The sequence below is a fragment of the Protopterus annectens genome, chromosome 8.part0 (assembly GCF_019279795.1).
Source record: "Protopterus annectens isolate FY-2018-M chromosome 8.part0, PAN1.0, whole genome shotgun sequence".
In the NCBI taxonomy this organism is placed as follows: Eukaryota; Metazoa; Chordata; order Ceratodontiformes; family Protopteridae; genus Protopterus; species Protopterus annectens.
Window position 1 is genome coordinate 1,285,364,299 of NC_056741.1, and position 26,994 is coordinate 1,285,391,292.

Below are 26,994 nucleotides of genomic sequence, written 5' to 3' on the forward strand. Positions count from 1 at the left end.
GAGAACATCTGCATGACCACCGAATCATACACTAATGCCCTGTACGAACACGCACACAAATGCATGGATCTCACCATACCCAATAGAACCAAGACGCTCTCCTCCAAAAAAAGGAAGACAATCTGGTGGTCCCCTTCCATAAACAAACTCCACAACAGAAGGAGGAAACTGATGAGAAATAAGGTGAAGTCCCAAGACTGGAAAAACTCCCTTATCACCCTCAACAAAAAGTTGAGATTCCTCATCAAATCCTCTAAAGCTAGCTATGAAAACAGAATTGCAGCAGATAGTAAAGACAACCACATGGCCTTCTATAGTTGTGTAAAGAATCTCCAAGGTAATACCCAGATTTGCTCTGAGCTTTTGCACAATGACACCTCCTATACCAAGCCAACAGATATTGCCAGTATACTGTCCGACAGATTCAGTGCCAACTTTACCCCTCTCTCCCCCACCAAAGGACCAATCACAATATCACTAGGATTGCCATGCACCCAGTATTACTGTTGTGAAAATAGCACTGTCCAAGGCCAAGAATACAGCTTCTATGGGACCTGACAATATCCCTGGCTGTGTTCTACATGAACAAAAGAGTGAACTGGCACCTCACCTGTGTGCCCTGTTCAATCACAGCTTCACCTCAGGCTTTGTCCCTACCGAATGGCGCAATGCTACAGTCATCCCCCGCCACAAAGGAGGAGCCACTACAGATCCTGGGAATTATCACCCCATTAGCCTGAAAAGTCTGATATGCAAAGCTATGGAACCCATCATCATGGACCTAATAAACAAAGATATAGGGAACCTCCAAACTTTGGATCCCACACAGTTTGGTTTTGTGAAGGGTAGATCATGCCTGCTCAACCTGGTTGACTTCTTTGAGTCAGTTACCAGAGCTGTGAATGAAGGCACGGTGGTTCATACAGCCTACCTTGATCTGGCCAAGGCCTTTGATACCATTCCCCACTCAGGAATCATAGAAAAACTCACTAAGCTAGGCATAGGGTTCATAGGTTCATAGGTTCATACTAGGCTATCTGCCCGAGGGCATTTATAAGCCTAGCCCATTGTTTTGTGGCTTACACCACCCCTTTAGTATGGGGAACTATACCCATTATTTTGCTGTGCCTCTGTCGAGCAGTGACACTGAGGTAATTCCTGGGGTATATCTGCGATCTCCCATCCATTGGTCAAGATTTCTCTTGAACAAGGCCAGCGAGGTGCTCTGCCTCACATGTACCGGGATTTTGTTCCACAGCATAGGGAGTCTTTGGGTGATGAATCTATCTCTCCAGCACGTCCTATTAATAGCCGTGTCGAGGTTTAAGTCTCCCGCCCTTGTGGCTCTGATGGATCTAGATTTTTGAGGTGAAGCATATTCATCAAATCTGGGTTTGACATGGCCTTGGATGTTAGGCAAAGGTCACCTCTGAGCAAGCGGTAGCGGACTGAATAGAGCTGGAGTTCTTTCAGTCGGCCAGCATAGGACAGATTTTGAGACCCTTTATCCTTTTGGTGAGGAACTTTTGTGGCCTCTCCAGCTGCTGCAAGTGTCGGGTCAGATACATTCCGAATGGGGCATTGTACTCAATCATTGGTCTGATGAGTGATGAGTAAAGGGAGACTATGACCTCCCTTGATCTAGATGAGAATCCCTTCATGATAAGGTGGGCAATGTAGAAGGACTTCCTAACTACTTTAGCTACATGGGTGTCGAATGACAGACTACTATCAACCTGGGTCCCCAGGTCCCTGATAACTTCTTCTGTGCTCAGTGGATTGCCACCTATTTGGTAGCTAGGGCTAACCTTGTTTTTCCCGAAGGGTATGACTATGCATTTTTTGGCATTTAACTTTAGGTCGTAGCTCTGGCACCAGTTATCCGTTTCTGTGAGACCCTTCTGAAGGATATCTGTGTCAGATGTGTTTTCTACTATGGCGCCCAGTTTGCAGTCATCTGCAAACTTTGTCAGCCATAACCCTCCTGTGTTTGCTTGTACTTGGAAAAGTAGATGCCAAACAAGAGTGGGCCCAGGACTGAGCCCTGTGGGACACCACTTGTGACAGGCTTTGAGTCTGACATGGCGCCAGCAACTCTGACCCTGTGGGTTCTGTCACTCAGCCAGTTTGCAACCCATCTTGTGATGTATGGGTTAACATTTAAGCTGATGAGTTTTTCAATGATACCCGAGTGGGGTATTGTATCGAAGGCCTTAGCCAGATCGAGGTAGGCTGTATGGACTGCCTTTCCCTCATCAATGGCTTTGGTGACTGTTTCAAAAGTCAACCAAGTTTAAAAGGCATGATCTGCCTTTGACAAAGCCAAACTGGGTTGGATCCAAAGTCTGCAAATTCCTATGTCTTTATTTATGAGGTCCATTGTGATCTTCTCCATGGCTTTGCAGATAAGGCTGGTCAAGCTAATGGGGCGGTAATTTCCAGGGTCTGTGGAGCCACCGCCTTTGTGAAGTGCGACCACAGTTGCAGTCGCCACTCCTGAGTGCGTATCCAGAGGTAAGACTTTGATTAAACAGCTGTCCTAGCTGTGGGTTTAATTCCTCATTGAGTTCGTGGAGCACACAGCCGGGACACCATCGGGTCCCATGGATGCTGTGTTTTTGCTTTGGAGAGAGCAGTTCTCACTTGGGCGCTGGAGATGTTTGGGGGCTGCACTCATTTGGTATAGATATCTCTCCTTTTGAGTGGGAGAAGTTTGCACTGAACCTGTCAGCCAGTATGTTGGCAATGTCTGTAGGATCAGTAATCTTCACATCATTTTGAACTAGTTCTGAGCATATCTGGGAGTTTCCTCCTAGGTTTCTAACATAGCTAAAGAAGGCCTTATGATTGTCTTTTGAGTCTTTAGCTATTTTTCTCTCGAAATTTGCTTTGGATGATTTTATGAGAGCTCTTAGTTTTACTTATAGTGATCAAGGGTGTCTTACCTTTTAAGGATTTTGCTCTATCTTGTAGTAGCTTCCTCCTTTTGTTGTAGAGTTTGTTTATGGCTGGGGTCCACCAGACTGGACGCTTGCCTTTGGTACAAAGAGTCTTTGTTTTGCTTGGGATTGCCTTATCCATGCAGTCCTGCAGGTGCTGGTAGAAGGTGTTTGTAAGTGATTCAGCGGCTTGAGTATTGTTTTCCGGCTCGGGGCCTGAAAGGAGACCACACTAGTCTTTAGAAGTGTGAAGTCGGCTTTTGAGAAGTTCTTTACTGTGGTCTTTTTATTTCAGGTGGGGTGGGATGAGGACCTCCAGCGAGATTAGTTTGTGATCTGATCTCACCAGTGAGGGGTATACTTCGGTGTTGAACATTGTGCTCCCATGTTCGTGATGATGAGATCAAGTATGTTATCTCCTCTTGTGGGGATGGTGACTAGTTGTTCCATGGCATTTGAGTTTATGAATTCCAGGAACTTTTGGGCTAGGGTGTTTGGGCTTGAGTAGTGTTCCCAGTCTATATTAGGGTAATTGAAGTCACCTAGTATGATGGTGTTTGGTGATACATTTATCCCTCTAGTGTTTTCAGGAAGGCCATGTGAGTTTCCTGAGTTTGTGAGGGTGGCCTGTAACATGCTACAATTTGCAGAGCAGTCTTGCCTATGGTTAATTGCACCTGGATGGTCTCCGATGCATCGTGCGTTGCCACCAGTCTTGGGGTGTGGGTGTCCTTGATGAATATGGATACCCCCCCTCCTTTCTTGGTATTGTCCGGATTTTGGGGCCGGCATGATATGAGGTAAAACCTGATAGCGCTGGGGTGCTCTCAGGAGCCTTGAACCAGGTTTCTGTCACAGCACAGACATCGATGTTCTCCATACTGAGAAGGGCCTCGAGTGCGTGCATTTTGAGATTTAGACTTCTGGCATTGAGCAGCATTACCCTTAGTTTTTTGGCTTTTTTGTGTTCTAGGGTGGTAGGTTTAGAATTTGAGCCTTGCCTAAAAAGGCACTATGGGGGTGGCAAGAGCCTTTGCCAATATCCGAATCCCAGGGTGACAGGTGCAAGCCGTCCCTTGCGAAGCAGCGTGGCTTGTCCAGCATGTCATCCCAGGCAGACAGATACTGGATCCCCTTTGAATGACACCAGTGTTTAAGCCAATTGTTAAAGCTGATCATCTTATCTCTGTATTGTGGCATCATTCTTGGTGAAGGTAGGATACTGCTCAAGGTCAGGGTCATACCTGCCTGGGCTACATAATCAGAGAGCTCCTCAATGTCTCTTTTCATGTAGTCCAAGGAGGTACGTCTCAGGTCGTTTACACCAGCGTGGACAATGACTGAGTCATATTTGTACCTGCTGTTGAGAGACCTGAGTGCTTGCGTTATGTGGCGGATTCTAGCCCGACAGGCAGCTTACTGTGACCTTCTCCTTACTCAGTCTGGTGAGCGGGACATCAGTGTGTCTGACTATGGAGTCACCAATGACTAGTGTGTCTGGCATTGTGTTTGGCCTTAAGGACTGTGACTGTTTGACACTCTGACTGTGAGGTCTATGTGTTGCGGGTGTTGTGTTCTGAGGTGGTGGTTGTTTGGGTGTCTGCTTTGGTGGCCTCTGCTGTTTTGGTAGATTTTGATCAGAGCCTCTGAGTATGTCTTTGTGTGTTTATGTGTATGATTTGAGGTTGTAATGGTACTATGTGAGACTGGGTCTATAGTGTGTGTGGTAACCTTCTCCTCCTGACTGGTCTTGCCAGTCCTATGTTGAGAGAGCTCAGCCTCCAGTTTGGCCGTATAGTTGCATCTCTCGCATGTATTTGTGTTTTGTGGGAGGAGGAAAGGGTTGTTCAGTGTACATGAGGCAATTGAAACATTGCCTCAATATTCCCAGGTTCACCAGCTGAGCAGGAGAGGACACTAGCAACTGATCCTCGACATGCTAGAAGGGTAGATGAAAAACTTTAAAAAAGATTCCGGGGACGTGGGTGACCGAGAAATGGGGTTGCCTTTTGGGGTACTATCTATGACAAGAGTGCCGTATCAAGGTAATAAGTACTGTAGGAGCAAGTGCTAGGTTTAATAGATAGAGAATAGTCTACTTGGAGTCAAGTAGAGTTGGTCTTTTAGTTATAGGATACGCTGATTTGATCAGTAGTATAGTTCGAGGAAGGTAGTTTTAAGGGAAAATTTGAAGAGTGGACTTTAGGTAGCCCGAATAGTTTAAACCTGCTTAACCGGCACTGCCCTAGTGTGCAACAGTGGCAGCTCCTCGCTAAATCGCTCTAAATCGCGCTAGCAGCGTTTAGCGCTTTATACCAGGGGCTGGAAAAGCTAGAAACTGGCCCAAAACGACCAATAAACTACTAGTTACTGGCTGAAACCTCACAAAACTGGACAAAAGGCAGCTCAATGCTTCCCACTCCCACTGGTAAGCAAGGTAGCTTCTTCCCCCAAATAAGGCAAGGAAACAGTACACAGGAACTACAACCAAAGCCCAGGAATCAGCAACTCTGAAACTGGACTAAACTAGTAAAGCAGGAAAGCAAGGTAGCTTCCTTCCCCTAATAAGGCAAGGAAACAGTACACAGGAACTACAACCAATGCCCTGGAATCAGCAACTCTGAAACTGGACTAAACTAGTAAAGCAGGAAAACAAGAGATATTTTTTCTTTTTTCTTTTTTCACAAAACAGGCAGAAACAGGTACAGCAAACACTTATAAATGCTATGAATCAGCTACTACAGCTTACACAGAAGAATTTGCTACAAATACAGTCAAATAGTAACAAACAAGGATTCCAAGTGCAATATTAAGTTAAATGCAGTAAAAACAGCTTCAATGTAACAGAAAGGCAGGCGAAATACAGTTGCTAGGTATTCAGATGTGGAAAGCAACAAAAAATATAGTTAGTATCAAGAAAAGTCGCTTATTCAGCTCTCTGCAGCCTGGATTACTCTGCTGGCCCACGTGGAGTCTGTGCTGAGTAGGTACAAGCTGAAAGTTTTATACCAGGGGGCTGGAAAAAGCTAGAAACTGGCCCAAAATGACCAATAAACTACTAGTTACTGGCTGAAACCTCACAAAACTGGACAAAAGGCAGCTCAATGCTTCCCACTCCCACTGGTAAGCAAGGTAGCTTCCTTCCCCAAATAAGGCAAGGAAACAGTACACAGGAACTACAACCAAAGCCCAGGAATCAGCAACTCTGAAACTGGACTAAACTAGTAAAGCAGGAAAGCAAGGTAGCTTCCTTCCCTAAATAAGGCAAGGAAACAGTACACAGGAACTACAACCAAAGCCCAGGAATCAGCAACTCTGAAACTGGACTAAACTAGTAAAGCAAGAAAAACAAGAGATTTCTTTTTTCTTTTTTTTTTTTTTTCACAAAACAGGCAGAAACAGGTACAGCAAACACTTATAAATGCTATGAATCAGCTACTACAGCTTACACAGAAGAATTTGCTACAAATACAGTCAAATAGTAACAAACAAGGATTCCAAGTGCAATATTAAGTTAAATGCAGTAAAACAGCTTCAATGTAACAGAAAGGCAGGCAAAATACAGTTGCTAGGTATTCAGATGTGGAAAGCAACAAAAAATATACTTAGTATCAAGAAAAGTCGCTTATTCAGCTCTCTGCAGCCTGGATTACTCTGCTGGCCCACGTGGAGTCTGTGCTGAGTAGGTACAAGCTGAAAGTTTTATACCAGGGGCTGGAAAAGCTAGAAACTGGCCCAAAACGACCAATAAACTACTAGTTACTGGCTGAAACCTCACAAAACTGGACAAAAGGCAGCTCAATGCTTCCCACTCCCACTGGTAAGCAAGGTAGCTTCCCTTCCCCCAAATAAGGCAAGGAAACAGTACACAGGAACTACAACCAAAGCCCAGGAATCAGCAACTCTGAAACTGGACTAAACTAGTAAAGCAGGAAAAACAAGAGATATGTTTTTCTTTTTCTTTTTTTTTTCACAAAACAGGCAGAAACAGGTACAGCAAACACTTATAAATGCTATGAATCAGCTACTACAGCTTACACAGAAGAATTTGCTACAAATACAGTCAAATAGTAACAAACAAGGATTCCAAGTGCAATATTAAGTTAAATGCAGTAAATCAGCTTCAATGTAACAGAAAGGCAGGCTAAATACAGTTGCTAGGTATTCAGATGTGGAAAGCAACAAAAAATATACTTAGTATCAAGAAAAGTCACTTATTCAGCTCTCTGCAGCCTGGATTACTCTGCTGGCCCACGTGGAGTCTGTGCTGAGTAGGTACAAGCTGAAAGTTTTATACCAGGGGCTGGAAAAGCTAGAAACTGGCCCAAAACGACCAATAAACTACTAGTTACTGGCTGAAACCTCACAAAACTGGACAAAGGCAGCTCAATGCTTCCCACTCCCACTGGTAAGCAAGGTAGCTTCCCTTCCCCAAATAAGGCAAGGAAACAGTACACAGGAACTACAACCAAAGCCCAGGAATCAGCAACTCTGAAACTGGACTAAACTAGTAAAGCAGGAAAGCAAGGTAGCTTCCCTTCCCCAAATAAGGCAAGGAAACAGTACACAGGAACTACAACCAAAGCCCAGGAATCAGCAACTCTGAAACTGGACTAAACTAGTAAAGCAGGAAAACAAGAGATATTTTTTCTTTTTTTCTTTTTTTCACAAAACAGGCAGAAACAGGTACAGCAAACACTTATAAATGCTATGAATCAGCTACTACAGCTTACACAGAAGAATTTGCTACAAATACAGTCAAATAGTAACAAACAAGGATTCCAAGTGCAATATTAAGTTAAATGCAGTAAAAACAGCTTCAATGTAACAGAAAGGCAGGCGAAATACAGTTGCTAGGTATTCAGATGTGGAAAGCAACAAAAATATACTTAGTATCAAGAAAAGTCGCTTATTCAGCTCTCTGCAGCCTGGATTACTCTGCTGGCCCACGTGGAGTCTGTGCTGAGTAGGTACAAGCTGAAAGTTTTATACCAGGGGCTGGAAAAAGCTAGAAACTGGCCCAAAACGACCAATAAACTACTAGTTACTGGCTGAAACCTCACAAAACTGGACAAAAGGCAGCTCAATGCTTCCCACTCCCACTGGTAAGCAAGGTAGCTTCCCTTCCCCCAAATAAGGCAAGGAAACAGTACACAGGAACTACAACCAAAGCCCAGGAATCAGCAACTCTGAAACTGGACTAAACTAGTAAAGCAGGAAAGCAAGGTAGCTTCCCTTCCCCCAAATAAGGCAAGGAAACAGTACACAGGAACTACAACCAAAGCCCAGGAATCAGCAACTCTGAAACTGGACTAAACTAGTAAAGCAGGAAAAACAAGAGATTTTTTTCTTTTTCTTCTTTTTTTTTCACAAAACAGGCAGAAACAGGTACAGCAAACACTTATAAATGCTATGAATCAGCTACTACAGCTTACACAGAAGAATTTGCTGCAAATACAGTCAAATAGTAACAAACAAGGATTCCAAGTGCAATATTAAGTTAAATGCAGTAAAAACAGCTTCAATGTAACAGAAAGGCAGGCGAAATACAGTTGCTAGGTATTCAGATGTGGAAAGCAACAAAAAATATACTTAGTATCAAGAAAAGTCGCTTATTCAGCTCTCTGCAGCCTGGATTACTCTGCTGGCCCACATGGAGTCTGTGCTGAGTAGGTACAAGCTGAAAGTTTTATACCAGGGGGCTGGAAAAAGCTAGAAACTGGCCCAAAACGACCAATAAACTACTAGTTACTGGCTGAAACCTCACAAAACTGGACAAAAGGCAGCTCAATGCTTCCCACTCCCACTGGTAAGCAAGGTAGCTTCCCTTCCCCCAAATAAGGCAAGGAAACAGTACACAGGAACTACAACCAAAGCCCAGGAATCAGCAACTCTGAAACTGGACTAAACTAGTAAAGCAGGAAAAACAAGAGATATTTTTTCTTTTTTCTTTTTTTCACAAAACAGGCAGAAACAGGTACAGCAAACACTTATAAATGCTATGAATCAGCTACTACAGCTTACACAGAAGAATTTGCTACAAATACAGTCAAATAGTAACAAACAAGGATTCCAAGTGCAATATTAAGTTAAATGCAGTAAAACAGCTTCAATGTAACAGAAAGGCAGGCTAAATACAGTTGCTAGGTATTCAGATGTGGAAAGCAACAAAAATATACTTAGTATCAAGAAAAGTCGCTTATTCAGCTCTCTGCAGCCTGGATTACTCTGCTGGCCCACGTGGAGTCTGTGCTGAGTAGGTACAAGCTGAAAGTTTTATACCAGGGGCTGGAAAAGCTAGAAACTGGCCCAAAATGACCAATAAACTACTAGTTACTGGCTGAAACCTCACAAAACTGGACAAAAGGCAGCTCAATGCTTCCCACTCCCACTGGTAAGCAAGGTAGCTTCCCTTCCCCTAAATAAGGCAAGGAAACAGTACACAGGAACTACAACCAAAGCCCAGGAATCAGCAACTCTGAAACTGGACTAAACTAGTAAAGCAGGAAAGCAAGGTAGCTTCCCTTCCCCCAAATAAGGCAAGGAAACAGTACACAGGAACTACAACCAAAGCCCAGGAATCAGCAACTCTGAAACTGGACTAAACTAGTAAAGCAGGAAAAACAAGAGATATTTTTTCTTTTTTTCTTTTTTTTCACAAAACAGGCAGAAACAGGTACAGCAAACACTTATAAATGCTATGAATCAGCTACTACAGCTTACACAGAAGAATTTGCTACAAATACAGTCAAATAGTAACAAACAAGGATTCCAAGTGCAATATTAAGTTAAATGCAGTAAAAACAGCTTCAATGTAACAGAAAGGCAGGCGAAATACAGTTGCTAGGTATTCAGATGTGGAAAGCAACAAAAAATATACTTAGTATCAAGAAAAGTCGCTTATTCAGCTCTCTGCAGCCTGGATTACTCTGCTGGCCCACGTGGAGTCTGTCAACCCTTATATCACTAGGTGGGTTGTAAACTGGCTCACAGATAGAGACCACAGTGTGAAAGTAGCTGACTCCAAATCAGACTGTCAACCAGTCACGAGTGGAGTCCCACAGGGTTTGGTCCTGGGTCCTTTCTTGTTTGGTATCTACTTCTCTGAAGTCCATGGCAACATGAAGAGGCTCTGGCTGACAAAGTTCGCAGAAAGTTGCAAGTTGGGAGTCATAATTAACTCTCCACGTGATGTTGACATTCTACAGAAAGACCTCACTGAAACCAGTGACTGGTGTCAGAACCATGGCCTTTAGCTCAATGCCAAAAAATGTGTCATCATCATCCCCTTTGGGAAAAACCTGGTTCCCATGAATTACCACATCGATGGTAGTCCACTGAACACAGAAGGCGTCATAAGAGATCTGGGCACACAGGTTGAGTGCAACCTCTCTTTTGACCACCACATTGCCACTGTGATCAGAAAGTCCTTCTGTGTGGCACATCTCATTACTAAGGGTTTTGCATTTAGGAAGAAAGAGGTCATTGTGTCCCTCTACTCTTCCCTCATTAGGCCAATAATCGAGTACAATGCCCCATTTGGCATGTACCTCACTAGACACCTACAACAACTGGAGAGGCCGCAAAAATACCTCACAAAGAGGATCTTCTGCCTTAAACACTTGTCCTATATGGACCAACTCAAAAAACGTAAACTATTCTCTGTCTCGTGTCGCCTATTAGAGCCGAGCTCTGCTTGACTTACAAAGCCATGTCTGACCCAGCTCTGTTAGAAATGCTACATCTAAAGAAATCCCAATCCCTCCGCACTACATGCTCCATAGACCTCACCCTCATTACCACAATCAACAGAACAAGCTGGAGGAACAGGTTTATAACCTAGAGACTGCCGATGCTGTGGAATAGACTTCCCATACATGTCAAGCGGAGTGCCTCACTGGCCGTCTTCAAGAGAAATCTTGATGAGTGGATTGAAAATAGAAAATTCACCCTGGGGATCACTCCAGTGGCTCTACTTGACAGAGGCACTGGGAACTAAGGTCTGGTGGCACGATGCCAGGGTAATCCTATGGGCTAGGCTTGTAAAGGCTCCAGGGCCATTAGCCTAGTACACACCTATGAACACCTGAAGCTTATAGAAAAAAGTTTTTTGAGCATAGATGCAAGGCAGGTGAAACTGTATGTGATTATATTCTGAATTAAGCACTTAGTTCTTCCTTGTGGAAGTATGCATCTCAGCATCCTTCTTGCTTGCTGTATTAGCTAAATTAGCTAGGGAACAGTTATTCTTTAGACAGTTAGGAAATAGTCCGTGTTCCCAGTATGCTCTTGGGAGGAACTGTGCTTGATGCAGAAAGCTGCATCTTAAAATACTGTGTAAAGCCATTCCTGTTTTTAGTGATCGTCTCTCACTGATGTCAGTGGTGAGGATTGAAACTCCTTGATTGCTATCCCTGGGTAGAGAGGCCATCACAGACAGAATAAGAAAGTGTGCCTACACCTCAGGCACTCTCTTGAGACTATTAAACTGGGCTACACACATTAATGGCTTTCACAGAGATCTGGCAGAACAGGCCTTAGCCTCTCTGAGGAGCCCCTATATGGCAGAGTCATGAAAACAGTTGGAGACTATTGTGAGATCAATGCTGAATATATCCAACTGTCTCACTCGAACAGTGCACAGTGCAGCCAATGGTAAGGCTAAGGCAGCTGTTCTAGGCATCACCGTGAGATGCCTAGCCTAACTTTGCCTTTGCAACTTCTCAGATAACTGCAAGGCGTCTTACATATGCCCTTTATGATGTTTTTTTTTCTTTTTGGACCAAAAATTATTGAGATGTGAACAGGAAGGTAAGGCACTGTCTGCTGTTGGAGTCAATTTTGAGTCTCAACAATCGTGTAGCAGAAATCAGAAGGGGTCCATATCTCTATTGGTGTCAGCCCTTTAACTCATCCTCAGATGGGGTGGTCGTTGCAGAGGTGGCATGAAAAATGAACACAAACTCAGAGGTTGTGGAGGACAACAGAATGGGGGATTTGAGGACCCTTTTCGGGCAAGCAAAGGTTGCTCCACTCTTCAGGCATTCAGGACCAAATCTGTCTTTTTTTCTCCAATGTAGAGAATTCTCTCTTTTCCTGGAAAGGTGGGAGACATGTATTGAATATTAGGAGTTGGTTTGGCAATTACGATTGAATGCTGCATCCCCACAAGGGTTAAAAGATTATATTTCTATTAATTCGGTATTGAAGTTAAGGGCAGCTAAGTTGTATGTAAGTTACATGAATTTATATGAATTTTAGTTAAAAAAATAATTAATCAAATGTAGTATTTGGTTGGCGTTCTCTTGAGTTTGTGACATACTGAATTAAATACAAGAGTTAGGCAATCAGCCATTGCTGTGCTGTATTCATGTGTGCAATCCAAGGAATCTGTTGCATACTGCTAACCATATGTACAATTTTATACTGTATTTTGCACTTTTAAACTTTATTTTTGCTATATTGCTGATTTTTTAAAAACTGTTCTTGCTGATTTGTTGCACTTTTTTGTCTGCTGTAGCATAGACAAGATTCAGACCTGCTGAATCTGGTTCTGTTTATTAAATTGAGCACTAAACCAGGCTATCTTTTTTGGAGAGGGCCTCCCTGCACCCTTGTGGCAGGAGGGTGCAGTTAGGACTCATCTGATTGAATGTTGCTGGCACAGAGCTCAGTTTTTAGCTTTTTATTGGTTAAATTATTTGGTTACTGGCTAAGGCAGTTATCTCCCCCATAGTGCCTTTTTAGGCAAGGTCTCAAGAACAAAATTTCTGATGTGAAAATATTACTCACAAATAAATTAAATGTTATACTGCTAAACACTAGGAGTTTAAATTAGAAACTGCACTCTTTGGAAGCACTCCTCTTCCTGGAGGATGTTGACATCTGTGTAGTTACAGAAATTTGGTTCAGGGCCACGGAGAGTACCCCAGCCTTGCACGGCAACAATGCCTTCCACACTTTCAGACCACAAAATGAACTTGCGAGAACCAAAGGAGGAGGAATGTCTGTCTTCATAGGTTTATAGGTTCATAGGTAGGTACTCGGCTATCGGCCCTAAGGCCCATACAAGCCTAGCCAAAAAGGTACCCTGGTTTTTGCCCCCCAAGAAAATTATTTTCCTGTGCCCCTGTCGAGCAGAGCCACAGAGGTGATCCCTAGGGTGAATTTCCCATTTCCCATCCAATCATCAAGATTTTTCTTGAAGAGTGCTAATGAGGAGCTTTGTTTGATATAGATAGGTAGTTTGTTCCAGAGTATGGGAAGTCTCTGGGACAGCAATCTATCCCTCCAGCATGTTCTGTTTATTGTGGTGACAAGGTTTAGGTTCCTAGAGCGTGTAGCTCGGAGGGATTGGGATTTCTTTAAGTGGAGCATGTCCAACAGCTCTGGGTTTGACATAGCTTTGTATGTTAGGCAGAGAGCGCCTCTGAGTAGGCAATATGCAACGGAGTAAAGCTGGAGTTTTTTGAGACAGTCTGCGTAGGGCATCTGTTTGAGGCTGGTAATCCTCTTTGTGAGGTATTTCTGTGGCCTTTCCAGTTGTTGTAGATGTCTTGTGAGGTACATACCAAAAGGGGCATTGTACTCTGTAATAGGTCTAATGAGTGACGTGTAGAGGGGAACAATGACCTCTTTTTTCCTGGATGAGAAACCTTTTATGATGAGGTGTGCCATGTAGAAGGATTTCCTGACTACTGTGGCGATGTGATTATCAAAGGAGAGACTACTGTCCACCTGTGTCCCAAGGTCTCTTATCACACTTTCGGTGTTCAGTAGACTACCACCTATGTGGTAGCTCATGGGTACAGAATTTTTACCGAAGGGGATGACAATGCACTTTTTGGCATGGATGTCAAGGCCATGGCTTTGACACCAGGCATCTGTCTCAGTGAGGCCCTTTTGTAGGATGTCTACATCGTTAGGAGTTTCGGTTATGGCTCCTAGTTTGCAGTCATCTGCGAACTTCGTTAGCCAAAGACCTTCTGTGTTAGTTCATCAAAGAAGAATAAACCTCTAAACTGGTTAGACAGGAAACTCCATGGAGTTACTTCACATTCATGGAGTTACTTCACATTCAACTAACTGTGGGTAAGACCCCCTTCAAGTCATTGTTAGCTATAGGCCCCCTTCAGTGAACCAAGATAACCACACTGTTTATTTGGACCTACTTGAGTTAATCAAATTACACCCAAACACTCTAGTCATGGGTGATTTTAACTATCCCTCCATTGACTGGGAAATTTATACGAGTACCAACATGCTCGCACAAAGGTTCCTGAACTTTTTAACACTAATGCCCTGGAACAAATACTATGCAGCCCCACAAGGGGGTCAAATATTCTTGACCTGGTCCTCACCAACATGGATGACTGCTGCACCACCAGAAGTATAGGACCCTCAATGGTTAAATCTGATCACAAATCAATCACATTTGAAGTAGCTGTAACACCTGAACCCCTCTTAGGTGAAATCAGGCTAAAAATATTCACCAAAGCTACTTATACCCTTCTAAGGGATGGCATAAATAAATTCCAAGCTCATGTTCCCACAGGTGGCACTGACATGTCTACTAATGTATACACAAATGCACTGTACAAACACTTACACAAATGTATTGACACAGCTATACCTGATAGGATCAAAACAAGATCCTCAAGAAAAAAACAAGTCTCCCTGGTGGACATCTAAGCATTAATAAGTTGTACAACAAGAGGAAGAAGTTCCTGTCTAAGAATAAAAAAGAGAGGTCCCAGCACAGGAAGAACACCCTGCTCTGTTTGAACAAACTAAGAAGACAACTTGTAAAGTCCTCTTTGGGCAACTTCGAAAATAATTTAGCAACCATAGCTAAGGGTAAACCATAAGGCATTATTCAGCTGTATCCGTAACCTAAAAAGGTAGGACCTAGACATGTTAGTCATGTGATTGTTTTCTGCTTTAAATGTGATGTGAACACTCTCACTCTCTGAGTCTGAAGAACAAAAGCACTTGACCACAATTGATTGCAGTTTATGTTTTGATTCTTATAAACTAATTTTTATACTTTAATTCCTCTGCATTGTTTTCCTTACTTCAGTTGCTTTGTGAATGGCTATATAATATCTGGAGGTTATATCATAACCTTTTCCCATTCACCACCTCATCAAATGTGGCTGCTACCAGACATTGCACCCTGCCAATAAAATGTGCCCAAAAGGGAGATTCCTTCCATTTTAGAAAAAAAAAAAAAGAGCAACCCAAGAGTTCTCATTAAACATGAGAGGATCAGACATCTCTTCCAAGATTCTTTTTACTGCCCAAGAAAAGCAAGGACCTCAGGCTAATTCTAGATCTCACTGATCTAAACACTTGCATCAAAAAGACTCCTGCAGAACCAAGGTTTTTTTGAGCAAATAATTAAAAGGGGGAAAGGTAATAGAATGGGAAGAGGCTGAGAAAACATTTGGACTGCAGGCTAGAGATTGCCTTCCCTATCAAGGATTGATATCAGAATATTCTGGATTCACTAATGTGCATTTAGCACATCGGGCAACAAGCGCCCCACACCACTCGTTGTTTCCAAAGCAGATACAGGTTTTTGCAGGGTCGGGTTGCTAGCCTGAGGCCCAACCCTCCTCAGAGGATTCCCGACACACCCGCACGCACACGCTCACACCTAGGGCCAATTTAGTGTGTCCAATCCACTTACTGCGTGTCTTTGGAATGTGGCAGAAAACCGGAGCACCCAGAGGAAACCCACACAAATGCAAGGAGTACATGCAGACTGCACACAGAAGGCACCCCAGACAAGAATCGAACAGGAGAACCTCTTGCTGTGAGGCAACAGCATTAACCGTTACACCACTGCACTGTCCCGATATCAGAGTATAGGTGAAGAGAAAGGAATAGGGGAATCCCAAGTGAAAGAGTAATATTGTTAGAGTTTCTAGAAGACTCTAGAACAGAAGTCGCTCTTAAAAAACGAATAATTAGTAGGACATATAAAATATTGCATGGTAACTGTAGAAATCAATCAGAGGATGTTAGAAAGGTTTGTGAAGAGAGCTTGGATAAGGAATTCACAAAGAAACAATGGAAGCATATATGTATGGCTCCCAATTATGCAACAAAGTCTAGAAGATTGGGGATTTTTGCTCGGAAATGATTGTGTAGATATTTTTTTATACCCCAAGCAGACTCCAAAGAATTTTTCTGGGGGTAGATTGCAAATGTTGGAAGGTGTAATGGGGAAGAAAGACGTAATTGGGAATATATTGCTTGGGATTGCAATGAGCTGACAGACTTTAAAAATTCCCTGAAGACTACAATGCCAGAAATACTGGGTGGGCAAGTTAGTGTAACTAAGGAAATTATTTTTTTCAGCTGTGATGCAGAATCAGAATTGACTGGACATGTTAAGGCCTTGCCGAGTTTAATTATGGTTTCTGCCAAAAAAAAAAAATTACTGGAAAATGGAAATCAAAGTCTAAACCAGCCATACTAGAAGGAGTGTATATAGCAGAAGAGGTAAAAGAACTGGAAATGGGATCTTTAGAAAGGTATAAACTCCAGGATGCCTGCCTCCACATAAATGTAGTCAGATCATCCAGGAGATATTTCTGCCTCTTGCAGGGAGCTGATCATTAATATTTCAGAGCCTTACCCTTTAGTCTCATCATAGACCCTCTCTGGCTGTTCACCAATTGCATGGCCGAAGTCACAGCGCATCTGTGATGCTAGGGTATCGAGGTGCTCCCTTACTTGTCTCCTTGCGGCTACAACAAGGGGTTGTCTTGCAGAAGTAAGTGGTCATTTGCTACAGCTCACAAGAAGCCAGTGATTATTTGCTACAGCTCTGCCAATCGGTAGGCATCTCTGTGAACTATAAAAAATCCAATCTGCTTCACACACAAACCACTATTTTCATCTGATGCCATCTGGAGATCACTCTGTGTACAGTCAGCCTTCCTTCATAACAAATTCAGATTCTCAACGCAGCTGTCCTTTGCCTTTAGAATCATACATCCCTTGCAACCCTCCTGTAACTTCAGGTCCTAGGCCTCATCGTGTCTTGTAGCACAACAGCACCTCATGCGCATTATCACATTTTAATACTGCAATGGTTTCCAAAGGTTCAATGGCCTCTGCTTTTAGTTCATTGGTCTACTTCAGTCTGCATGACAATACTGTGCAGGACACACTTGAAATTGTGAGTTTCTGCTTCTTTTGCAGTCTCAGAAGGGGAGACCTTTTGTTCTTCCCCCAAGAGCAGCAACAGCAACCATGGACACCTCCATCTTGAGGTGGGGAAGTGTTATTTTCAGAGCAGGGTGATCCATGGAACGTGGAATTACATGGAGAGTAACCTTCACATAAGCATTCTAGAGATGAGGGTGACCCTTCTAGTGTTGCAGAAATTTCAGGACCTCCTTCCTCCAGGAGTGATCTCAAGCCAAACAAGCAATTATGTTCATAGTCTGGTATCTAATCAAGCAAGAATGAGCTATGTCCTTCCCTGCTTGTCAAGAAGCCTTGAGAGTTTGGTAATGGATGATTGCTTTGCACCACTTCCTCACAGCAATGCATATCCTGGGAAAGACCAGCTGTCTTGCTGACAACAAGCAAGGGGGGCACACAATCCTACACTCTCTGCAGATTAGTCAGAACTTCATGGGATCTGGTCTTACAGCACAAAATGACTCTCAGGGCAGTTTACATGCCTTATCAGGACTGTACGCAGATCAAGTGAGCAGACCGAAAACAGATGCACATCAATGGGTGTTACCCAGGGATGTCTTCTTGCAGATAATACACAGGTGGGGGTATACCTTAAATAGATCTGTTTACAATCCCAAGCAACAAGCAACTGAAACTGTTCTTTTCAAGGAGGCTTAGGCAATGGTTGCCTTTTCCATAGACTAGACAGGTCTGTTTCTAAATGCTTTTCTTCCAGTCTTCTTTCTCTCCAGGATGATCCAGAAAATGAGAAGGGAAAAAACAAGATGATACTTGTAGGTTCATAGGTGGTTACTATGCTGTTGCTCCTTGAGGATCTTTAGAAACCTAGCAGTGCACAAAATAATGATGCCAGTTTGTTAATCAGGTAGGCCCACTGGTCACATAGTCCTTTATCAGGGATGACCTGGGAGCATTGTTTGGTTAAGTGACTTGCTCGAAGTCATACAGTAGGCAAATGAGGCTGAGTGACTCACACACTGTACCACAGAAACTATAGCTCACAGCCTTAATCCTCTGTACCAGCTACTAGATCCACTTATAGCACCCATCTGTCCCAGGCTGCACTGGTTCCCCCAGCTCATAGAAATGTACTGGGGGTAAGAGTTCAGGTACTACCCACTTTGGTGGGCCTTCTTGCTCAACACCAGTTCCCTAATGCACCTCAACCTCATGACACTTCCAACTCACTGCTTAGATGACTTCATCCTGATACCATTCAGACACCAGTACTTAAAAATAATATTATTAAAAAGACTAGGAAACCATCTACAAGGCAATATTACATATCCAAAAGGAAGAAGTTTATCGAGTGGGTCAGGCACAGGGGCAGGACCATACCTCTCAACCTCATAGAGCAAGAAATCTGGACAAAGTCTAAAATAGTGGTGGGACAAAGGCCCAGATTTGAAATATCGCTCTTATAAACTTAGAAAGTTGCTAGAGTAATAGGATTTGTGTCAGCACACATTTTTTATCAAGGATATCAAGTCTGAAACTCATATGTATGTCATTATTTAGTGACTTCAGTTCTCTGTGACTTGCCAGAAAACCACAATTTTTTGAAGAACAGACCAAAAATATGAGGTAAAAATCTGGAGAGTTGAGAGGTATGGGCAGGACCCAAAAGAAGCAACAGTGCCCCTGATACTGCAGTGTCTTGTCTGCTTTAGGCTCAACGTCTACAGTAATTAAAATTCACCTGTCTGAGATTTCAGCTTGTCTACAATGGAATCTACCCTTAGCAAACCTCAGACCAATGAAACCGTTTCTGAAAGAAGTTTTGCACCTCAGACTACCCAGGAAGAGGGCTGCCAACCATGGAACTTGAACAGTGTCCTGGAAAAGTGTATTGTAACCCACTTTGAGCCAGCTACATCAGCCCTTATTAACTACTTAATCCGGAAAATTGTTCTGCTTGTGACCATCACCTCAGCTGCAAGAGTATCTTGGTTAGAAGCCCTGATGTGCAAAGGGTGTTTTGAATAAAGGTCAGATTAGCATGAGAACCAATCCTTCCTTTATATTCAAAGTAGTAACAGTGTTCTCAGTCAAGCATTTCATGCCGCTTCCTTTGTTTTTACCAGACCCTCAAAACATGGGTGAAAAACGTGTATAACCAAGATGTGCACAACCAACGTAAGTATTACCTGCTGTTGTTTAACTTCTCATCTGAAAGATGGAATGCTTAGGAGTGCAACTGTCCTGTTATGCAACACTGCAATGTCAGTATTGGAAGAATGAATCCAACTACCTGGTGTGTGAATAGAACCCACAGCTTTCTCTTCCAAAGATGAGTCCTCTAATGTTTGAGCTACTAAGACTGCTGCTAATCTTAAATCATCCGCATCTTTTTTTGGTGGTTAAAGATTTCAGCAGTGCTTTTATTTTTCTGTCTTGCAAGGACATTTCTGGTCTTAAACAGACTAAAAATCAGAAGGGTCTTCACTAGTGCATTACTATCAACTCCAGTGGGCAATTTTTCCAATGCAGTTATAGCCTTATAATCAGGTTGTTCATTTTTTATGTGACTTCTCCTTCCAGTTCTCTAAATTATTCTGAATTGTTAGATCTTGCCTTTTATTTACTGCATTTGTTATAAATGGTTTCTACAGTTTTCATCTTGTTCAGTATTTTTTGATGAAGGACATTGAAGTCTTGATTTTTGTGTTTTTTTTAGTGGAATGTCAGAATCTCTTTTCCGTAATATGGTGGCCCAAGATAAGTACAGACTTTGTGTCTCCTGTTTAAGCATATTTTACCAGACAATGGTAAAATTTAACGAGAACCTGGAATTGATTGCATAAGTTTTGGGGTACAGGGTACATTACACCTTTCTTTGGACCACTCAGAGAGCAAGCAGAAGTGGTTGCATTCCTAATTTGTCACTGGATGAATGCTACATCCATTACAAAAAAAAAACTGTTCCAGCAACTGGAGTGGGTCATGATGTCTCTGTCTACCTGATTTACACACACCTGGCTACTCAGTCCCTAGAAGGTTTTCAGAAATGGAAGCAGCTCTTCAAAGCACTAGAAACATTTGAGTTGTAGGGTATTTCCTGTAGCAGACCCTAGAATCTCATCAGAGAAGACATAAACATCCTCTAAGCCTAAGCCTCTTCAGCATGTTTGAGGTCTTTCTTGTGCTGCAGAGGTCTAGGAAGTGGTCATGGGACAGAGAAGTAGGTTTGTTAAAACACATCTAGACATACCACTTTCTCATCCTGGACAAACAGACCTTATGACTGCTGGAGCAGAGTCATCACTGTTTAGAACTTGTGTCACTCCCTCTTTTTCATGTGCTCTTCAGGTATTTCTGATGAGGTTTGCAAAAAGTCTCAGGTTTCCTTCACCAGATTTAATTATTTTACAGACAAGTTAAAGAGGCTTTGAAATACCGTTAAGACAGAGGCCATGAGTTTTTTCTCTTTTCCAGTTGTACAACAATGGGCAACTACTCATTTTAAGGAAGCTTTTAAGACATGGCAGAAGCCCATCAAAGCATAAAGAACATCTGATTCACAGAGTATTTCTTAACAATTATCAGCAGACACTAGGGTCTCACCAAAGAAGGCATACCTGTCCACTATGCTTCAGCATCTTCAGGATGTTTGAGGCCTTTCTTGTTTTACAAATGGTCATGGGACAGAAGAAGAGGTTTGCCTAACATGTCTAGGCATGGAAGTCTCATCCTGGACAAATGAAACTCATGACTGCCAGAACAAGGCCACTCTTTAAAACGTGTCACTCCTTTCTTTTTCTGCTTCTTCCAAGTCCACAAAGTTTGATAATCATTTGCTAGAGGTGGCAGACCAGCTTCCAAACAAACATTGCCAGAGTGGTTAGCAAATTGCAGTATCTGCTACTTTTGCTGTGAATTCGCTGCAAATGTTCTGGAGACTGTGGTTAGAGCAAAGTCTACTAGTGCAGCAGCTACCACAACATCCTTCTTTAAAAAATGTCCCTTCTCTGAGTTATCTGTGAGGCAGCCACCATGCACTACATGCTGGATATCCAGTCCAAGATCATAGCAAGTTTTTCAGCTGCTGTCTAGTTTGGCGTGCTTTTAATGCTCTGTCGCCAACATGGGTAACTGTTTCAGTACTCTTCATATAGATAAAGATTCTGCTGCAGTAATGACCCTGCAATGAACAAAATATGGTTGTATAAATACACACACCAGTAATGATAGATGTTTTGAGTATAGGGATGACTGCTGCAGTATAGGCTCCCAACTATTGTCTCTCAGAAATTAGGGGCACATTTATTGGAAACATCCAAAGAAATAAGATGTCTGCTACCTGTGTAATAAAAAGAAATGAGGAGAGAAGGGGCAGTCCTTCACCATCTTCCACAGCATTTTATGGAAGTTGTCAGTACTTAAAAAAGTGAGCATGACATGAAACCCTCTGCTATGATGATTCAAAATGGGGTCTCTTCTAAGGCCTACTACACAAAGGATCTTAAAATGTTATTGCAAGTCACAGAGGGCTTTACAAGCTGAGGACTGAGGGTAAAGTTTGCCCTTAAGTGACATATACTGATCAATAGCCCTTTCATTAAAAAGGAAAATTATGGGAGCTGCTGTTCCTTGTTGATGTATGTCAGACCAGCACCCCTGGAAAGGGGGGGTACAAAGAACTCTTAAAGCCAGACTTGGAAGGGTGGGCAACTGCTCATTGTTGTTCCCTGTGCATAAGGGCTCACCAGCAGCAGCAGCAGTTGTCCCGGGACTCAGATATCTACTGTTCTGATGTGTATACTTATACCATTGTTCTTGTGGTGACTTTGACTTGACGCAACAGGTTTGGGTCATTGTATGCTTTCCTTAGCAGTTAAACTGTTCATTAGTATTTTTTCTGCCTCTGGGATTTTACATTTTCAGTGTGTGTGTGTGTGTGTGTGTGTGTGTGTGTGTGTGTGTGTGTGTGTAAACACAGGTATGTGTTTAACAAGATCATGGCTGGAAATGGTCTCTTTGTTCTTCAGTCAAGACTCTCACTTATTTGCAATGCTTTGTACTGCAAGTCTAGGCAGTAAGTAACTGCACAAATTTATAAATGTGGAATACATATTTGTATATAGTCGTTACTGTTACTAATTATTCTCTTTCTGGTCATTTTAAGATTACTGTGAGTAGGTAAACAGCTGTAGCATCTACTTGTGCAATCTTCTTTGTACAGTGTTCCAAAACCTGAAATGCATACTTGGAACATGACTAAATTATACTGTATGCCCAGAATCATATTATGCATGCTGTAGCTCTGAAACTCTACAAGTCTACAAATTTGTCAAGATGGTTTCTTTTACCGCTTTTTTCATATAAAACAACTGAAACATTCTATTCTAAGCTCAAGACTGTATTATATAATTCAATATTGTATTGTACTTGCTTTGTTACCCAGGTTTTGGCTGGAACAAGTCATTAGGACTGGTCCATTTAAAAAAGGTGCCTTTAGATTTACCATGTTTGTGACTCATAACTTATCAAAACATTATAATTGCACATTAGGCCATCTTCTGAAGTGGCAGAATTTAATTCTTAACATCAAGACCCCACTACCACCATCATTAGTTCTTGAAATTAGTGGCATAATGTTAAGTGTAGGTTGAGTGCTTTATTTATTGGAGATTCACTACATTTGTGGTTCTTGTTTCTAGAGTTTGTGAATCATGATTGCTAGTACTTCAGAATATTAGAAAAGATGTCAAATACTCTGCAGAACTTAGTTTTTATATAGGATGTGCAAATAAGAAAAATATAACAAAAATATTTCAGCCTGGTGGTATTTTTGAAGTCTGGAGTCAGGTGAACATAAATTAAAATCAGTTGTTAGGTGTAGATTGTTGCATCTAGTTTTTAATTCAGTGTATCATTTCACAGAACAATACGTGAGTAATATCCATGGTAGTTTTCAGATGTATGCAGAGGTATTTGAAAAAACTTGTCAACAGAGTACAGATACATTTGTAAGATGTTCCTGGAACTCATAGTATCTGTTTTGATACCTTGCACGTATTACAGATTGGGATTCTTTTGGTAAATGTATTTTTGTGTTGTATGCTGTTGCTAACGTCCTTTTACTTTGTATAATTTCCAGCTGTGTTCTGGTCAACTCCGGTACTCAAGTCCCAAACCGCAGCATCTGCCGCAAGTAATGTCTCCATTTGCCACTCCCTCTGGTGATCCAGGACGTCCTTCTCTCTTACCACAACGTTCCTTTCGATCCCAGCGTACAACCAGTGAGGACATGACAAGTGATGAAGAGAGGATGGTGATTTGTGAAGAGGAGGGGGACGATGATGTCATAGGTAAACTATTTTATTGGGGACCAGTACAAGATATTATTAGACAATGCATTGTCTAGGCTAGAACAGTATTTTAAATAAACCAGTAATGCCTGTTGGTTATTATTCATCCTCTTTCCAGTCTGATATATTGGCATTTTAAAGTGCTGCATGATTCATAGTATATGGATAAGTCCCACAAACAAACAGGCCCCAAATTTTCTCACTTTTATCTTGCAAGCTTAATTCTGATTTAAATTTTAAAAATAGCATTTTTTTACCTGTCAGGGGAGGGAACATATGAATACTGTTTGAGCAGAGTTCCCTTTCCTTCAAGAAGAGTTATCTTAGAGTCTCTGGTTATGTTGTGGTTTATTAATTCTGCTTATATGATAAGAAGAAAGCAAAGATAAATGATAACATGTGGTTTGGGCCTGTGACAAGAAAAGGGTGAATCCTGGGTTAAGAAAGGCTATCAAGAAGACACTGAAATATTCTGCCAGAAAGCAAGCAAACAAACCAGAAAAAAAACCAGAGAACAGCTTGGAAGAAGAAACATCAGAACTGTAGCAGATTAATAATTTATTGGACTGTATTAAAAGGTCAGGTAAAAGAATGGAAGATGGAGAAACAGTCTTAAGTTCTTATTTTGACCAGATGGTGGATTTGAATGGTAGCATGAAGTAAAACACAGAACAATCACATTGAAAACAGTGTTGGAACTTTTAGAGGCTAAAATTGTGGATATAGAACCAAGTGTAAAAATCTATGCTTCACTTGTATTCTTAAAAAAGGCTGAGGGATGAATTGTATGGACTTCATGAAAGATATGTTGGTGGAATGAACTGATCCAAGAGACAAGATAGAATTGAGAGAGACCCACAGAGTTTTTTCTTTCATTCACTCTGGGTGAAGTTTCAAAGATCTTTCTCTTAGTTTGCTCCCACATCAATGAACTTAAAAAGTTTTTTTTTCAAAACTGTGGGCTTCTAGAATATAAATAAGGGATGCCAAAATAAGAGTGTGCGATCATGATTATTCAGCTGAAACAAGGCAAAGAGAGCGACTTTTCATAATTTAATAAAGCTGTGCAGGAGAGGGTATTTGAAATGGAAGCTGTTTTATCTAGCTTGCTTCCAAGTGAACTTTCCTAGGAGAGCAGTCATATTGTTATGCTGCTGAATGTTTAAAGGCTGAACTTTTACCTGTGCTTAATGAGGGAGGTGAGCCCTCATCCCAGATGACCAGGGTAACTGAGAGGGCATAAGCCAGATGTTTTCTTAGTATTTAAGAGAAGGATCTTAGAAAAGCAGAAGCGACTTTTGTAATTAATTAAAAATTATTATTAGTAGTAAAGAAACATTATTTTCAAAACTGCAAAATTATGTCAATGAAGGCTAAGCTAATATGCTGACTGTATTACTGGAATGGTGTTTGGATGACTGGACATTTGTTGATTTACCTGAATTGAACACAAGTATAATAATTGTTCTGTCAAAGCTCTCCACCTGACTTTTAAATAATTGTATGTATATTGTACTTATAGTGGAATGTTAATAGTTTGTCAAACCATGTACTGCAAGAAACACTATTGAATGACATTGAGCATTTGAAACTAGGGAACCTTTTTTCTAAATTGTCAAGGTTTTCATCATGTTCATCAGAAGCCAAAGTGGTGATGCTACACTCATGTCAAAGAAATATGAGTTTTGAGCTGCTGGGAGTACAAAAAGGATAATTTAGGGAAGTTTATATTAAGTAAGAAAAAAGGTAGGGGGAGTGTCATGCATGATTATAAATTTGTATATTCCACCAGGGATTGCTCAGAAAACTATAGCTAAAGAGTTAAAGTGGGTTGTAGCACAGGAGGGGGCAGTTTTGTGAGCAGGAAACTGGAGCACATTGTTTGAAATCAGTGGAGTGCACACTGGTCATAGAGATCACAGGATGCCTTCCTTAGTTTGATTTACTTTTAAGTATGCTGCACTAATGAGGAAATACTTACATATGTTTCTCATACAGGGATAAATCATATTCAAGAGCAGACAAAATCATGGTTAGCCGGCAGCAGGTGTAACTTACTGAGAGTTTACATTAATACATACATACATGGTTCTTTTATCAGATGACTCTTCATTGCTAATGAGAGGGTATGTTGACAAGGAAATGTTTGAGAAATTGAAGAGTTAACCTGTACTTTTGCAAAAGAGAACAGTATAAAAGCAGATTGGAGGCATTTCTAGGTAATGGTGGTGGGCTTTCCACATAACGGGGGGAGTCAGTGATAAAACTACGGTATAGGTGTAAAGATGCTTTAACAAATTTTCTAAAAAATGTAGATGAGACAGTTAGTGGATTCAGAAGCAGCCAGTTTACAAGCAGAGCTTACTGAAAATACAGGAAGAAGTGATTCACAAGAAGGTAAGGGCTGAACTCGAGTGACGGAGTTACAGGGTAATATAGCTAAAAGTGCTAGGTTACAGTATAGACCAAGCTAAGAGAACTCAAGTGGTGGTAGATTTTGAAGTAACACCTAAATGACAGAACTATTTAGTTCAAAGGCTTAGGCATCAGAAATTGAAGAGATCAGTATGCAAGATAATAGATCAAAGGGCAGGGAGGAGATATACATGGAGGTTTTGTTCATTTCTAATAACAATTATATAAAGCAGTGTCAGAGTGGGAGGGGAAAACAAATGAGATATGGAACTTCCTAAACAAGTTTCCATTAAAATATTTGGACCAGAATCAGGTGAACTGCTTGATGTAAGAAGTTACAGAGGATGATGTGGAAACAATGTCAAGGAATCAGAAGAGGGATAAAACTCTCAGGATAAATGGATTACCATTAGCAATATATGTTAACATTTAAAGACATAGTTCCCGCCTTTGATTGATCTAGAATAGATGGGTTTTGTTCCTGGTATGTTGATAGAAGTAGCCAACAAAATCAAACAAACATTGTTGGTTTTCTTTCTGGTTTGTTGAGAGAAGTAGCCAACAAAAGCAAACATTGTTGGTTGTACATGTGAATGTGAAAAGACATTTGACAAAGTTTGTTTGGCAATATGTATTTGAAGTACTAAAAGTGATGGGCTTTCCTCAGAGGTGGATACTTTTAATAAAATCTTTGTATTTACTGCATCAACACAATTAAAGATAGAAAACAGATTTTCAAAAAAACTTTTCAGTTAAATAGAATTATTAAACAGGGATATCCATCTTCCTCATTTGGTTGTAAAACTGTCTTAATATTTTTGTGTTCCTGCAAGACTCTCTATACTGTACCCGAGTGTTCCACGTGTTTGTTAGTATGAGACTTTGATTTAACAGGATTTAGCAGTGTCCGAAGTTCAAACAATTTTAAGTGAGCTAATATACACAATGTCTGTAGTATTATTTGGCCTGAAAAAAGTAGTAATTCCAGCATCTCTGTGGATGATTACTTTAGGTAAAATAGAATAGTGAAAGGGGCAAGGACTTTGTTGGAGATATTTGTAGCTGTTGTGAGGAAAGCAATCACTAGAAAGTGTATAAGAAAGGAATCA

The 26,994-nt window shown here is 41.5% G+C and overlaps 1 protein-coding gene across 1 annotated transcript in view; it reads left to right on the forward strand.

Moving 5' to 3' along the window:
* CIC (capicua transcriptional repressor) overlaps positions 1–26,994 on the forward strand; it is a 1,784,113-nt gene that overhangs the window by 1,292,590 nt on the left and 464,529 nt on the right. The window contains exon 9 of the mRNA XM_044080802.1: positions 23,260–23,470. Coding sequence (XP_043936737.1) covers positions 23,260–23,470 — 211 coding nt within the window. The remainder of the gene's footprint in view (positions 1–23,259; positions 23,471–26,994) is intronic.